Below are 14872 nucleotides of genomic sequence, written 5' to 3'. Positions count from 1 at the left end.
CTCCAATGATATACAAATGGCCAACAAGCATATGAAAGGATGCTCGGGGTCATTAGACATCAGGGAAAAGGAAGGCAAAACCACAATGAGATAATCCTGTAATATCCATATGCTGGCTGTAACTTAAAAAAAGAAAAAGGAAAATAAAAAGTGTTGGTGAGGATGTGGAGAAAGTGACACCTTCAGACATTGGTGGTGGGATTGTAAGATGGTGCTCCTACAATGGGGAATGGGCGGTTCCTCAATAAGTTAAACATAGAATGACCACATGACCCGGAGGTCCCTCTCCTTTTTTGGTTTATAGTCAAAAGAATTGAAAGCAAGTGTTCACGCAAAAACTTGCACATGAATGTTCATAGCAGGTTTATTCCCATTAAAAGGAATGAAGTACTGACACACGGATGGACTTTGAAAACATTAACGTAAATGAAAGAAGCCAGACACAAAAAGCCATATATTGTACGACCCCCTTTATATGAAATATCCAGAACAGGCAAATCCATAGAGACAGAAGAAAGTAGATTAGTAGTTAACCAGGGGCTGGGAAATGGGGAGTGACTGTTTAATGGGTACTGGGTTTCCTTTTGGGTGATGTATATGTTATAGAACTAAACAGTGGCGATGGTTGCACAGCACTGTGAATGAACTAAATGTCCCCATGCATTGTACAATTTAAATGGTTAAAATGGTGAGTTTATATGTATTTTACCATAATTAAAAGTCACAAGTGCATTCCTTAATCCCATCCCCGATTTCACCCATCCCCCTCCCCTCCTCCCCTCTGGTAACCATCAGTTTATTCTCTGTAGTTAAGAGTCTGTTTCTAGGGGTGCCTGGGCGGCTCAGTCCATTAAGGGTCCATTAAGGGCCATGATCTCAGGGTCATGGGATTGAGCCCCGTGTCTAGACCCATAGCAGGCTCCAAGCTCAGCAAGGAGACTGCTTGTTCCTCTCCTTCACCCCTGCTTGCATTCTCTCTCTCTCAAATAAATAAATAATTTTTTTAAAAAAAGAGTCTGTTTCTAGGTTTGATGTAGGGAAGTGCTGAATCACTATATTGCACACCTGAAACTAATTTAACACTGTATATTAACTATACTGGAATTGAAATGAAATGAAATAAAAAGAAATACATGGGAAAAAATAAAAACACTTATCTTTTAATATATCAAAAGGCAAAGAATATCCATAACTAGCATGATTCCGAGTATGGCTCTCAGACCACCTATATCAGCAATACTCAAGATAATTGATAAAAATGAAAGTTCCTGGGCTCACCCAAGACCCACAAAAGTTGATTCCCAGAAACCTGTATAGTATTGTATTATCCTTTCAACAGCATCTCACATGATCTTTGCACACAGGGTTGAAAAAAATCAAACTAGAAAACTCTTGAGATGGGAAGTGTCTCCTCTATGTCCTCAGCCTTATATAGGCCTACTCGATACAGGCTTTTTTGTTGAATGAATAGACAAATGTTGGTTTTCATTTAAAGGGAGCACACTGTTCTCTCCCTTCCAGGTGTCTGGGACTATGTCAGTTATAAGGAAGAGTCCCGGTGCTGTATTTCCACCTTAGACTGTTAGTCTGCACCAGCGGCCAACAGGGAGGAGTATGGGAGGGGAGCCATAATGGGGGAGTGGGGGCTGGAGTCGCCTTTGTTCTCTAAGCAGAGGCAGGAGAACTCACCCAGAGAATTTATAGATTTTCAAAAGAGTGCTTCACCATCATCTTTTGAAACCTCCTGGTATTGCAAAGGAAGATCCACACTCTACACATTCTGTGCGGATTAAATTTATGGCCTCTAGAAATCATCATTAAGATGCAGAGGGAAGATATTAATCAAATGAGTTTCATGTCACTGATTACAACCAGAACTGCAAAACCTTGCTTTCAGAATCGTGTGCTACTGTTAAGTGGACAGTAGGGTTGTAATCAGCTCAGAAAGTTTTTCCATGTTTGTCAGGTCAACAACCCAGTCAACACTCTAGGTGCCTTTGGTTCTCATTAGCATAAAATCTTTAACTTTCAGTTTTCAATGAACATCTCAACAAGTCTGTACATTTATATAATCCATATTAAATTTCTTCTGCAACAGGCTAAGTGAAAATTGGGTGGGATTAAATATTAAGAGGCAAAGTGAAAAGCCACAGATAACCCGAATAGGAAAAGAGGTATTTTTGCACAGAATTGAGATAGTTCTCTTTTTGGGCACCTGAGCAAATGTAACACATTCTTTGTAACTACTTGAGTTCAAAAGTTCTTTCCTGGAAGGGTCCTGGCACAACTTCCCTTGGTCCAGAATATAAGTGTTCAAACACAATGTTGCACAGAGCAGCTGTAAGGAGTGGGAATGTGGGTAGTCATTCTTTAGGAACAAAAGCCATTTCCAGGATTATCTGCTATGTTGCTCAGGCTTTGCCAATCAATATGCATATACTCACCGAGCAGCATCTACTATGTGCAAAGTACTTTACCTAGTGTGGTGGGAATGCAAAAAAAGGCTTAAACTGTTTATAATTCCCAAAGAGGTTTACAACTTGCTTTTATAATTGAGTTCTGTTACTATGCAAACAGATGTGCCTGGCTGGTACATTTGTTTGGGGGGAAAGATGGAGAGACTAGAAAGGAGGGCAGGATAGCCAAACCCTTAAGGCTGAGGGAACATTCAAGGCACAGGATACATTAAGACAGCCAGTCTGTCTAACGAAAAAGCCTAAAACAGGTTTTTGTGTGTCTCCAACCTTACGTTCAAGGACATTCCAGGGCCTACCCCAAAGTGTTTTAAACTTATCTGAGGCAGGGCAATTCTCTGAGAATCTTGTTCTCCTCAAAATATTTCGGGAGGTAGAGCTTTATAGTCCAGGTTCATTTTTCAGGACCTTAAAGAGGCACCTTAAGAATCACCACTAGTCCTGTTGCATGAGAGAAGATGGCCCAACAGCTAGTGCATGGTTTAGGTGCAGACATTTAATCACCAACCAATTTCGTGAAACAAGCAAGTCATACATCTCTTGTCTGATGTAGAACAGGTTTGAACCTGTGAAGCCTGGTCCCTAAACAGCTCCCACCATTTCCACCCACCAGCCCCTGCACCAGGCCCTCTCCTACCCCGGGCATTCTGAGACCTGTCTGAAAGAAGGGCACCAGCTTGGTCCTTACGTGGCGCGCTAGGCTAGCAGAGGGAGGCCGGCTCTGCTTCCCCTGCAGGAGGTGTCAAAGGATGGAGGTAACTAATAAAAATAACCTCTTCGACTCCTCTAAACGGTCATTAATTAATAAAAAACAACAGTCACTGTGCCTCCAGGCTGCTCTCCAGGAGAAGGCCGTGCACGGGTACCCGGAGGGCTATAAGAGGGTGGCAGTGTCCGAACAAAAAGGAGGATGTGTCCTGGCAAAAACACAACCTGTCCTTAACACTGATTCCAACGAGTCCCCCCGCTTCGAAAGCCTCGCTAAGGGCTGCGGACCCACTCGCCCAGTCCCTTTCCCTAGGGCGCCTGGGCAGTACACCCCGGTTCTCGGGCCGAGTGGCCTCCCACCCCGAGCGCGGGCTCTGCCAGCGAACCCCTCCCCACCCGGAGCGGCCAGGAGACGCGGGCCGCCCCACCCTTTCAGGACCAGGTCGGGCCAGCCCCCAGCGCCCGGCGCCCGGCGCCCCCGAGGGAGGGCCAGTCCTGCAACCCGTGGCCCCAGCTCCCCGCACCCTCGAAGGAGGGCCACTCCTACACCCCCCGCTCCCCGCGGCCAACCGTCGCTCTCCTCGCCCCCGAGGGAGGGCCTGCCTTACACCCCGCGCCCCTGGGCGGGCGCGCGTCGGAACTCGGCGCTCTTGCGTCTCGCAGCCCGCCGGGAAGCGTCAGGGCAGAGGCGGGGTGGGGCGCGGTTAAAAGGCGCTGCAGGGGGGAGCCGGGCCTGTACCCGAAGCCGAGAGGGAGCGCCGACTGCACACTCCCGACACCGGCCCAGGAGTCCGCGGCGCCCCAGCCCGACCTGCTGGCCGGTTGCAGCGGAGGGCCCCGGCCGCAGTCCCGCCGAGCAGGTAAGCGGGCGCCAGGCACGGCGCCCCCGAATGCTGGCAGCGGGCTGGGGGGCGCGGTGAGGGAGGCGGCGGGCGCGCTGCGCCATCTCGGCCCTTGGCCCGCAGCTGTTGCCTCCGAGAACCCCGAGCAGGTGAGGCAGGCAGCCTGTCGCCTCTCTCGCCCTTGTCGCCCCTGCTGGCGACCGCTCCAAGGTGGACCCTGTGGCCGCAGGGCATGGTCACCCTCCGATCGCTGGGCGGCTGGCAGCGGTGGGTGTCCACGTGTTGGGGTTGCCCAGGGCAACCTTATCTGCTGCGGATCCGCATCCTCCCGTGTCCGCTGGGGCCCGGGCCGATTCTGCCCGGCACTGCCCGGAGTCCTCTGCGCACCCGGAGGAACGAGGATGGACGGGTTTGACTTTTAACCCTAGATGGTCCCCCTTCGACCTGCACAACAGGTTTTATAAATATACCACATCGTGTGTGTCAGTGGCCAGAGTGTGGACCCGTGCCCCTTTCCCCCACTTCCTTTGCTGCATTTTGGATTTTCTTTGCTTTTATGCAACCTTGACGAAGTCTTGCTTGGGTCTGGGAAAAAGGAAAGCCGGTTTAACCGGGCTATTGGACAAGTCCCAGGTAGAACTGACCCGTTTGGCTGCATGATATATGCCCAAGGAACTTGGGAAACTCAGATGACAATAATGCAATTACTGGACAACAATAATTAAGTGTCATTGGTGACACACGTCAGTTAAAAGGTGGAGGCACCAGAAGGTACTTCCCGTCTAGAGAAGGAGAGCAGTCCCAGGTGTTACCTGGCATCGGGTGTTTTGACTGGGCTGGCCTCCCTTTCTGGAGAGCAGGACTGAACCTCAGGTGAGTGTGGCCTGCATGCAGTTATGGACGCTTGTAGGGGGTAGAAACATGCAGCCATTGCAGGGATACCTGGTCCAGCAGCGACCGCAGGGTCCCCTAGGTGGAATCTCACTGTCAGCGAAGTGGCTGACTGAATGTTACCATGTATTTTTGTTCTTTCCCTTCAGTAGACTGTATGCCATAGAAGTATTTTCTTGCCCCAGTTCTAGTAAAATCTAACCAATGTTCTAGAAGAAAATGTCCTGCCCCAATGCAGTTTCCTTAGAATTGCAGGATGCTACTCCAAACTGCTCCTGTGGAGAGCTTTGTCTGTTGTTTGGATCAGGTGGAGTCTTTGGGGGTATTGTTCGAACCCTGCCAAAGAGGGGAGAAGGAAGTTATGAAGAGAGAACATCAACACTCTCTAGGCTGTGACATAACTGGGGTGGGGGCTGGGGGTGCAGCGTCCCCCATCACCATCCCCACAGTGACCCAAACTGGCAGGACACTAATCAGTCCAGCTGCTTCACTTGTGTTTTTATTTTAAAACCAAATCTGGTATTGGTGAGAGTGACTTCATTTTCTTTTTCTTACTTTTTATCTTCTGAATTATAACAGCTTTAAGAAAGAAAAGAACTGCAGAAGATCTGACTAAACAACTGAGTAGGGTGAAAGGAAAATTCTTACTTGCAAACCCTCACCGTGCATCTTTGATTCAATCTGAATATTCCAGGAATTATGAGTGGTTTGTAGACGTTAGTTAAAATGTTAAATAGAATAAAATTGTGGGAAAATAACTTTTAACACAAGTTTCTTGGCCATGAGGACATAATCCTTCCAGTGGCTGCATTATGATTTATTAAGATTTCTGTTTTACTTGCTTGAGCCATGAGAATAGAACTGGGTCCGTGGAGCAGCTTTTCCTTTTTTATTTTCATGGTCATTCAACTCAAGTTAGACTTAAATCTTTGGGAAGGACACAGGTTTGCTTGAATGAACAGAGACTGCTTAATGGAAAATGTTTTAACTCTTTGACTTCCCAAATGAGTTAAGAAACACATGTAGTTTTATGAATTGTCCATGTTTATATTTAGACTCCATACACAGAAAAAGTTCTCTCAATTTTATTGAGTTAATTTTGAAGAAGTACATAGATCCTAAATCCATTTTATCACTAGCTGTTACTCATAAAGGACAGTTGATGAAATTTTGAGTCATTAAATTTAAAAATCAGAGATAAGGTTGTCCCTTGGATGACCTGAGCTTTCTAGAGACAACAGATATAGATTCTTCTTGATTAAAGAGAGAATTTGAGATTTTTTTTTTTAAACTCCTGATTTGGGGGATAAAGGAGCATATCCAGTTTCTCAAACTCCCTTACTCTTTTTCTCAATTGCTCAAGGAATGGGGTTGAGGTTTGGGATTGGGTATTATTATTATTTTGATAAGGAAAAGAATCTACACTAAAGATTTTATTTTTATTTTATTAGTGTTCAAAGTATGAAGCATCAGGAAATTGGCAGTCTCTAGACTTCCCTCATAACAGTTCTGGGGATAAAGAAAAACTACCCACAAAGGTCATGCAATAGACACGTGGGAAGTAGTTAAAGAAATATGGCCACATCTGTGTTTTTTCCCTCAACAGGTGACATCATCACTGAACTGAAACTGCACAAAGATTTATATTCATGTCATTACTGTGCAACATCAGCTTTTAGGCAATCAAATGGTGTAGAAGAAAGCCTGAAGCCCTTGAGGAGGGAAACTTGCCTAATTCTTCTCCAGGCCAATTAGCTGTGAGTCCTTGGAAGTAAGGCCCATATGTGTTTGTTTTGCTTTGACGTTGTTTTTTATCAATATAAAACTCCTCGACTCCCCAGAGCTAATGTGGAAATCATGAAGAATGTGTTCTGTTCTCGGGTATATCAAATATTCAATGAATAACTTTGAAAGGGTCATCCAAAGGGAAATAGAACTTTCTAGAAAGACACTTTCCACCTCTTGGTGTCTGCTAAGGGGTAAGACTATAATTTTAAAGCTTTAGTTTGGTTCTGTCATCAGTGAAACTAAAATGGCATTGTTAAGCAAACTAGTTATGATTAAATTCTTAAGTTTTAAAACAATCAAGAAATTTTATTATTTAAATTATTTTAATTGTAAAAGGGAAGAACAATCTATCTTCATAATACTGTGTGTATCATCAGAAGTAAGATCAATGATTTACTTATTCTTAGAGGTAAGTATTCCAGACTGGAGCTTTTGTATCAAGAATGCAATATGGAGTTATTCACCATAATTAGATATACCACAAAACCAAAGACAGTTTACTCTTGTAACTTGAAGTGTAACCTTTTTTTTTTTTTTTTTTTGAGAGAGAGCACACAAGCAGGGGAGGGACAGAAGGAGAGGGAGAGAGAACATCTTAAGCAGGCTCCGGGCTCAGCAGCGCGGAGCCAGACTCGGGGACGGAAGGCGGGGCTCCATCTCATTCATACTCTTGAGATCATGAGCCTGAGATCATGACCTGAGCCAAAATCCAGTTGGGCACTTAACCCACTGAGCCACCCAGGCGCCACGAAGTGTAACCACATTCTTGGACGGAGACAAGACTACAGAAGCTAGACAGATGTATTCTTTCCTTAAAAGAGAGCCAGAGATGGGGCACCTGGGTGGCTCAGTCGTTAAGCGTCTGCCTTTGGCTCAGGTCATGATCCCAGGATCCTGGGATCGAGCCCCGCATCGGGCTCCCTGCTCTGCGGGAAGCCTGCTTCTCCCTCTCCCACTCCCCCTGCTTACGTTCCTGCTCTCGCTGTGCCTGTCTCTGTCAAATAAATAAATAAAATCTTAAAAAAAAACTTAAAAAAAAAAAAGAGAGCCAGAGAGGCGCCAGTTAAGATAAACCTCTCTGTTCACAAAGAGTTAATATTTTACTTTTTATTGAAAAGGCTCCTCCCATTGGCTGCAGTCTGTCTAAAGCATGAAAGGAAGGAGGTATTTTGTTTACTAATACTAATTGCAAAGGGTGCCAACGGATGCAGTTGTTTCGGAAAGTAATTTTCAAAGAGCATTCAGCCTTCAAATCTCCTACAACCAAGATGTTGGTGGAAAGCTCCCCCAGGAGTTATGTTTTTACAGGAAGAGGCAGGAGAGGGTTGGGCCCAGTGGGCAGTCTCTTCCCCCCCAAGGCAGAGTGGCTTTAACCCAGGGAAAGGTCGGGTCAGGAGGAAAAGTGGAGGTGAATCTTCTGCTCTCTGTCAGCTCCCTCCTTTCCGGGCTCCTCCCGCGGGAAGGGTGTCCTGGGGGCAGCCAGGCATTAGGGTGCCTGCAGCAAAGTGTCAAGAAGCTGGGGGCAATCCCTTTCCCTGACTGGCTCTGACAGTTGTGAGGCAAGCTGTCCTTCTGCTCTTAGCACACGGACATTGATACCCAGGTCCCATATACGTAAGACCCTCAGGAATGATGTGGACTATACAGAAGAATCGAAAGAGAAGCTCTCACTGTAGGAAACATGGCGTCACATTCACTGAATGGTTTTCCTGGGCGCACTTAGGGCAAGGGAGGGACGGAGAATATGGAGGGCAGCGCTTCCTGTCATTCCTACTGTGAGAAGTAATAGGGCTTTTGTTGCTCCTGCAGGAAGATACTGCAGATCAGGTGGTTTGTCTTTAGCCTGATTGTCTTGAGTGACCAGTAGGCTGGACACACTTGTATTTGGGTTTAATCACTCATTTTTCTTAGTGACCTACGCATCTCTTTTTCTCCCTGTAAAGGTACGGGGGGAAATTACTGATATTTAGTGGAAGTCAAAAGTATTGTAAAATAGATTATTTTCTGTTCAGCTTTGCTACTTGGATAGAACTTCAGAATGTGTGATTTGGGCACCCAGAAAAGCCAAAAGAAATAAAACCACTGCCATAATAATTGTTCCTTTTTTTTTTTTTTTAAGAAGGAGAAGCCCTAAGGCGCGGGTGCCAAGGATCCTGCTTCTAGAAAGCCAGAACCATATTCTTGTGTGGAAATTCTGACCTCATGACCTCTCCCACAGCTTCAGCCTCTCCAAATTCATTCAGACTGAGTTGTCCTTTAGCACCTTGATCGGTTTGCTTGCTAGAAGGGCAGGTAATAGGTGACTGCAGGTGTGCCAATGTTCAGGAAGCCTGTTGATAAAGAACTCAGGGAAAAACAGCCTTCTTTTTAAATTCTCTGCACTTTGGAGGGTTTAAGAAAATGTGAACTTTTATTTGATAAATCAAAAATTTGTTGATTGGGCACTTAATTAAACCAAATTGCAATGGGGGATGTTTATTGGTTAATTAGAGAACATCTTCATTTTATTAACAAATAGGACTGTCCCCTAGGTGAACAGCTGTGTAAAATATGTTTAAACATCAAGATGTATGTGTTTCTACCTCCTGCAATGCTTCCAGGATAGAAAACAATTAGCAACAATTAGGAAAATTTATTATAACGACTTTCATTATAAACTAAAAATTAATTTTATAATTCATGTTATCCAAGATGAGTTTTTATTTTTTTAATTTTTTAAAGATTTATTTATTTATTTGAGAGACAGAGAGTCGGGGGGGGTGGGGGGACAGAGGAAGAGGAAGAGAGAAACTCAAGAAGACTGCGCTGAGCTCGATCTCACGACCCTGAGTTTAGACCTGAGCCAAAACTGAGAGTCGGTCACTTAACCTACTGTGCCACCCAGGTGCCCCCCAAGATGAGTCTTTAAAATCAAAGATACATGTAATGTGGACATTGAAAATCTCTTTCTCAGAAGGTGGGCACTAGCTCCACAACTCTCTTGTATCATGCTTTTAGAAATAATTTTTTAAATAATTTCTCTTTGATAAAATAGGAGAAGAGTTTCTGCCTTTTCTCTGTTAACAGGTAAAATTATGCCTTGCGCTCTATTGTGCCCACCCCTTTCTTTTCTTTTGGCTCAAGTATCTTATTTTTCTTTCTTTTTCATGATTTTTATTTTCCTTTTTTTTTGCTCAATTAGTGATTAAATTTTTTGACATTATTGTTACAAGTCTGGACTCCTCCACTTGTGTATCGTGATCTGGGTTGTCTTCCATCTTATTGTTGCCTGAAAATCTGAGCCCCTCAATGCTGCTGGAAGTTTCTCCCTCCCTTAGCCGACTCCCTCAGAACTGTGGGACACACTCAAGAGCTCTTGTCTTCCCCCTCGACCCCCACTGCCAACACCCCTTTTCAAGTCTTCAGCTGTGGAATTCCACCTGTCTTTTCATTTTCATTGAAAAAATTAGTAAAGTCTAGGCTAAGTTAAAATGATAATTTGCATTTTCCCATTTCTGCCACAATGTAAGCTTTTGGCTCAATTTTAGTTTGGACTTAAGAATTCAAATGTTCTTATCATATTCTGTGTTAAAACTTTTCATACTCCATGGCATTTGAACAAGTTTTAAGATCTATGAACATTTCGAAGTCCTTTACTTCTTTCTGGCCAGTGGAGTTGGAACAGGCCGGTATGCACTAAGCCCTTCAAAACGATTTCTCCGGTTCCTTATTCCTGGCTCCACCTCCTTGGCTTTGGTGCCAGCTTGCAGCATTTGGGAGCCCTGAATACTCTGAGGGTGCTGGTTTGTTAAGTGCTGTTTTTTGATTCCTTCTTATGGGTTATTCAAGGAAAGAATAAGCATCTGTGAAAGTCCATGATCACTTCAATTGTCCTGTCTTCTGGTGACTTCATTAATCAAGTGACAATATACGTGCTGAAGTGCAGGCCCGTTACCTCCTCCCCATTTTTTTCTTAAGATATTATGTGCTCCCTCCTTGCAGAGTTGTGATCTAACACCTTCAATTTCCTAGGATAGGAATGCATCATTGGATAGGAAGCTCTCCCCAGTGCTTCTAGCCATGACCCTCCTGCATCCCCTATTTGCTCTCAGCTTTGTTCAGAACCTACTCAGTGCTGGGAACTGGACTGTGCCTTGGGATGCAAAGATGAAATAGTTAACATCTCGGGGCGCCTGGGTGGCTCAGTTAGTTAAGCGGCTGCCTTCAGCTCGGGTCATGATCCCAGAGTCCTGGGATCTAGCCACGCATTGGGCTCCCTGCTCAGCAGGAAGCCTGCTTCTCCCTCTCCCACTCCCCCAGCTTGTGTTCTCTCTCGCTGTGTCTCTCTGTCAAATAAATAAATAAAATCTTTAAAAAAAAAATGGTTAACATCTCTATACAGTAGACATTCAATAAATACTTATGGAAGTCTTGGTGATTATTATTTACTTGGCTTGGCAATGTGGTGACAGGGAGAGGTTTGTCTATAATTGAGCTCTATATGCTTTGGCAAGAGGAGAAAGCAGGGGGAGAAACTCATGATATAGAAATTTCTAGCTATGCCCTGCTTGCGCTCCCCTCCCCACCCCTTCCACAGCATGTGCCCCCTACTTCCACTGAGCAGTTCAGACAGAGGAGGAATCCACAAAGATCTATAATGTGGATGGTGGCATTTTTCCTTGGACCTATGTCTTTCTAAGAAAAAGGTGGTGCCTAAAAACCAAACCAAGGGCAAAGATGAATTTCTCAGAAAGCCAACTAAAGTGGAGGTCTGCTTTTCATAATATAGGACTGGCTGACTTTATTAGCATCAACAAAGGGTCTTGCTTCTGGGGCACACATTAACACCTCATCCAGAGACTTAGTGCTGAGCATTCCTGAAGGAGCTGAGGCTGCCCCCATTTACCCAGTTGTCTCAAAGAGCAACAGATGTGATGCAGAGGGGGCAGAGCTGTGGGCAGGAGATGGAGCCAAGAAGGTGGTGGGGGTGGGGGTTGTCAGCCTGAGGAGAAGCCTGACCCCGGGGTGCAGTCAAATACAAGAAAGTCGCCCTCAGACAGATCGATGAAAGGACTTTGGCAGCTCCCTCATCCCTTAAAAGGTTTGACAATTTGTGTAAGCCTGTTTTCTGAAGAGAATGTTTTCTCTTTCAAAAGATTCTCAGAGTTCTTTTTTTTTTTTTTTGATCCGAATGCTGATTAATTCTCTAGGCTTCTGTAGCAATGTAGGGTAAGAAAGTGTCTGTTTGAATTGTAGCAAAAGTTCCTGTGGAAGTCAAGAATGTTTTCTCTCAGGATGCTAAATCAGTGCATTAAGAGGGAGGGGCTCTGCATTGCTGGTTCCCTTCATCCATGGCTCTATGTGTGCTCCTGGTAACAGGGGAGGGAAAGCTAGTGCCAGCCCCGGTTATCTGGAGAGCGAGTGAGTGCTTTTTGTAAAAGCTAGTAATTCTCTTTCAGAAGAGGACCTTTCAGTAGTGTGTGACATCAGGTCTCCTAAGAACACATGATTTCAGCAAATGATGTTATTCAAACTAGAAATAAACATAAATACATTGTATAAACTAGCAAGTATTGGGGTCTCTTCCCCCTTCCCAGTCTGCTGGGTACACCACATATGTCATTCCAAAGATTATTTTTTTCTCTTTGATAAGCCGTTTGATGGAATAAGATCTACTGTGGAACGTCTGTGATCCCTTGGGCAAAACAAAACTGATACAGTACTTACATGCATGGTGGTTAAAAGAAAATTGGGAAATGTATTTGTTTATCTAAGTTCCTGCAGTAATGTCAAACAGCAACCTAATATATAATCTGAGTTCAGTTGAATCGAGATGATCTGAAACCCCCAACGGTTATTTCTGGTTTAAAACTGTTCGAATGTTCTTAGAGTGGGCATTCCCTACCAGAAAACCTACTAGCAACCTAGGAGGTTGAAGTTATAAAATATCACAGCATACTTTATTGTTTTTTAAGATTTTATTTATTTAGTTGAAAGAGAGAGAGAAAGAGAGCAGGAACGGGTGGGGGGACAGAGGGAGAGGGAGAAGCAGACACCCTGCCGAGAAGGACCTGACCTGAGTTGAAGGCAGACGCTTAACCACTTAACCCACTAAGCCACCCAAGAGCCCCTCGCAGCATACTTTAAGAGAAATTTGCTTCGGTCTATAATATAACTATACTATTTTATAAAATCAAAGGAACTTTCCATTAACTAACTTTTGCTAATTTTTGTCTGTTTAGGAATAGGCCAACACAATGGACTGGGGTACCCTACACACTTTCATCGGGGGAGTAAACAAACACTCCACCAGCATCGGGAAGGTATGGATCACCGTCATCTTCATTTTCCGTGTCATGATCCTTGTAGTGGCTGCTCAAGAAGTGTGGGGTGACGAACAGGAAGATTTTGTCTGCAACACTCTGCAACCGGGATGCAAAAATGTGTGCTATGACCACTTTTTTCCTGTGTCCCACATCCGGCTGTGGGCCCTGCAACTCATCTTTGTCTCCACCCCGGCCCTGCTGGTAGCGATGCATGTCGCCTACTACAGACACGAGGCCGCCCGCAAATTTAGGCGAGGAGAGAAAAGAAATGAATTCAAAGACTTAGAAGACATTAAAAGGCAGAAGGTTCGGATAGAGGGATCCCTGTGGTGGACGTACACCAGCAGTATCTTTTTCCGAATCATCTTTGAAGCATCCTTTATGTATGTGTTTTACTTCCTTTACAATGGGTACCACCTGCCCTGGGTGTTGAAATGTGGGATTGACCCTTGCCCCAACCTTGTCGACTGCTTTATCTCTAGACCTACTGAGAAAACCGTGTTTACCATTTTTATGATTTCTGCATCTGTGATTTGCATGCTGCTTAATGTGGCCGAGTTGTGTTACCTGCTGCTGAAAGTATGTTTTAGGAGATCAAAAAGAACACAAACACAAAGAAATCATCCCAATCACACCCTAAAAGAGAGTAAGCAAAATGAAATGAATGAGCTGATTTCAGATAGTGGTCAAAATGCCATCACAGGCTTTCCAAGTTAAACATTTCAAAGCACTACATAGCTGACTCATAACAAAAGTGGTGCCTTCTGAAGGCAGTGCTCACCTAAAAATCCCTTCCATAGGCTGAAAACTTTGTCTTTATAAATGCTTTCATAATACATAGATACTTGAGTTAACTTTTTGTAGAACACTTGTTCCCTTAATATGCAACATAATCAAATATGTGGTCCATCTCTGAAACTAAGACAGGATTACAACTGTGCCTTGAAGTAACTTTAACATGTTTAAGTGGACTGTCTGACATACTAGGTATTTCCTGAAAATTTAAGTGTGTAACTGTGTTGATAAAGAACATTTATGTAGAAAATTGATACTTTGATTAGTAAAAGATATTTTTATAGGATTGAATGTTTTAGTTCTGACTTTGAATTTATATAAAGTATTTTTACAATGACTGGTCTTTCTTACCTGGGAAAACATATGAGGTTAGTTTTAGAATTATGCCATAAGTATGTAAATTTTGAACTTACAAAGAGTCTATCTTGTTGTAAATAGTGTTTTGCAATTTCTATTGACAAATTTATGAACTATCATGATACTCTTAAGGTGGAAATTGTTCATTGTACAATATATTTTTATTGCTTCCTAAATGTAGACAGAGCTTTATGGAAGTAGGAAGCTTTTTAAAACTGGACAATTTGCAATCATTGTGAACAGCTGACTTGAATGTTTCACCTCAATAAAGATCAGCCCCATTGCTTATGCCTTCATCTGCATTATGGGTTTCTGTTCAGTCTAGGCCTCCATGTGGTCATCCCTCATGTGCTAAGATGAGTTGGTTGGGTTACTTTTGGTGGGCAGCTGGTTGCGTGGGGTGGGGGGTGCCTGGGAGTTCAAGCCTGACTCTTGCATCCTCACATCAAATGAGCAGAAGCTGAGCTTAGCAACCCACCCAGTCCATAGCTTGGAGAGGATCTGGCTGCTTTAGGACACAGAAAATGCCCTCTGGGTCAGTTCAGCCCTGATAGAGAGGAGGTTGAGGAAGTCAGGGGCAACTCTCAGACAAAGCTTGCCTCAAAGGATTCATTCGTTACCTGAATCCTTCAGACCATGATGACTGAGATAAACACCCACAGCTTCACACCCACAGATGAGGAAACCTTTCTCTCCAGGGATTTCCAGATTG

The 14872-nt window shown here is 44.1% G+C and overlaps 1 protein-coding gene across 2 annotated transcripts; it reads left to right on the top strand.

The window, feature by feature from the left end:
- The first annotated feature begins 3834 nt into the window (after positions 1 to 3834).
- GJB6 (gap junction protein beta 6) lies at positions 3835 to 14456 on the top strand. Of its 2 annotated transcripts, none has more exons than XM_031038332.2 (3): positions 3835 to 4042; positions 6522 to 6672; positions 12925 to 14456. In XM_031038332.2, the coding sequence occupies exon 3, from the start codon at positions 12940 to 12942 to the stop codon at positions 13723 to 13725; it is 786 nt and encodes a 261-aa protein (XP_030894192.1). In that variant the 5' UTR covers positions 3835 to 4042; positions 6522 to 6672; positions 12925 to 12939; the 3' UTR covers positions 13726 to 14456. The 2 variants fall into 2 exon arrangements, with proteins under 2 accessions (XP_030894192.1, XP_030894191.1); XM_031038331.2 differs by having other exon boundaries at positions 3836 to 4042; positions 6522 to 6686.
- Positions 14457 to 14872: the final 416 nt, after the last annotated feature.

This window comes from Leptonychotes weddellii, chromosome 3 (assembly GCF_054177405.1).
Source record: "Leptonychotes weddellii isolate Sample4059 chromosome 3, ASM5417740v2, whole genome shotgun sequence".
Lineage (NCBI taxonomy): Eukaryota > Metazoa > Chordata > Mammalia > Carnivora > Phocidae > Leptonychotes > Leptonychotes weddellii.
This window is presented reverse-complemented; position numbering and strand designations above follow the sequence as displayed.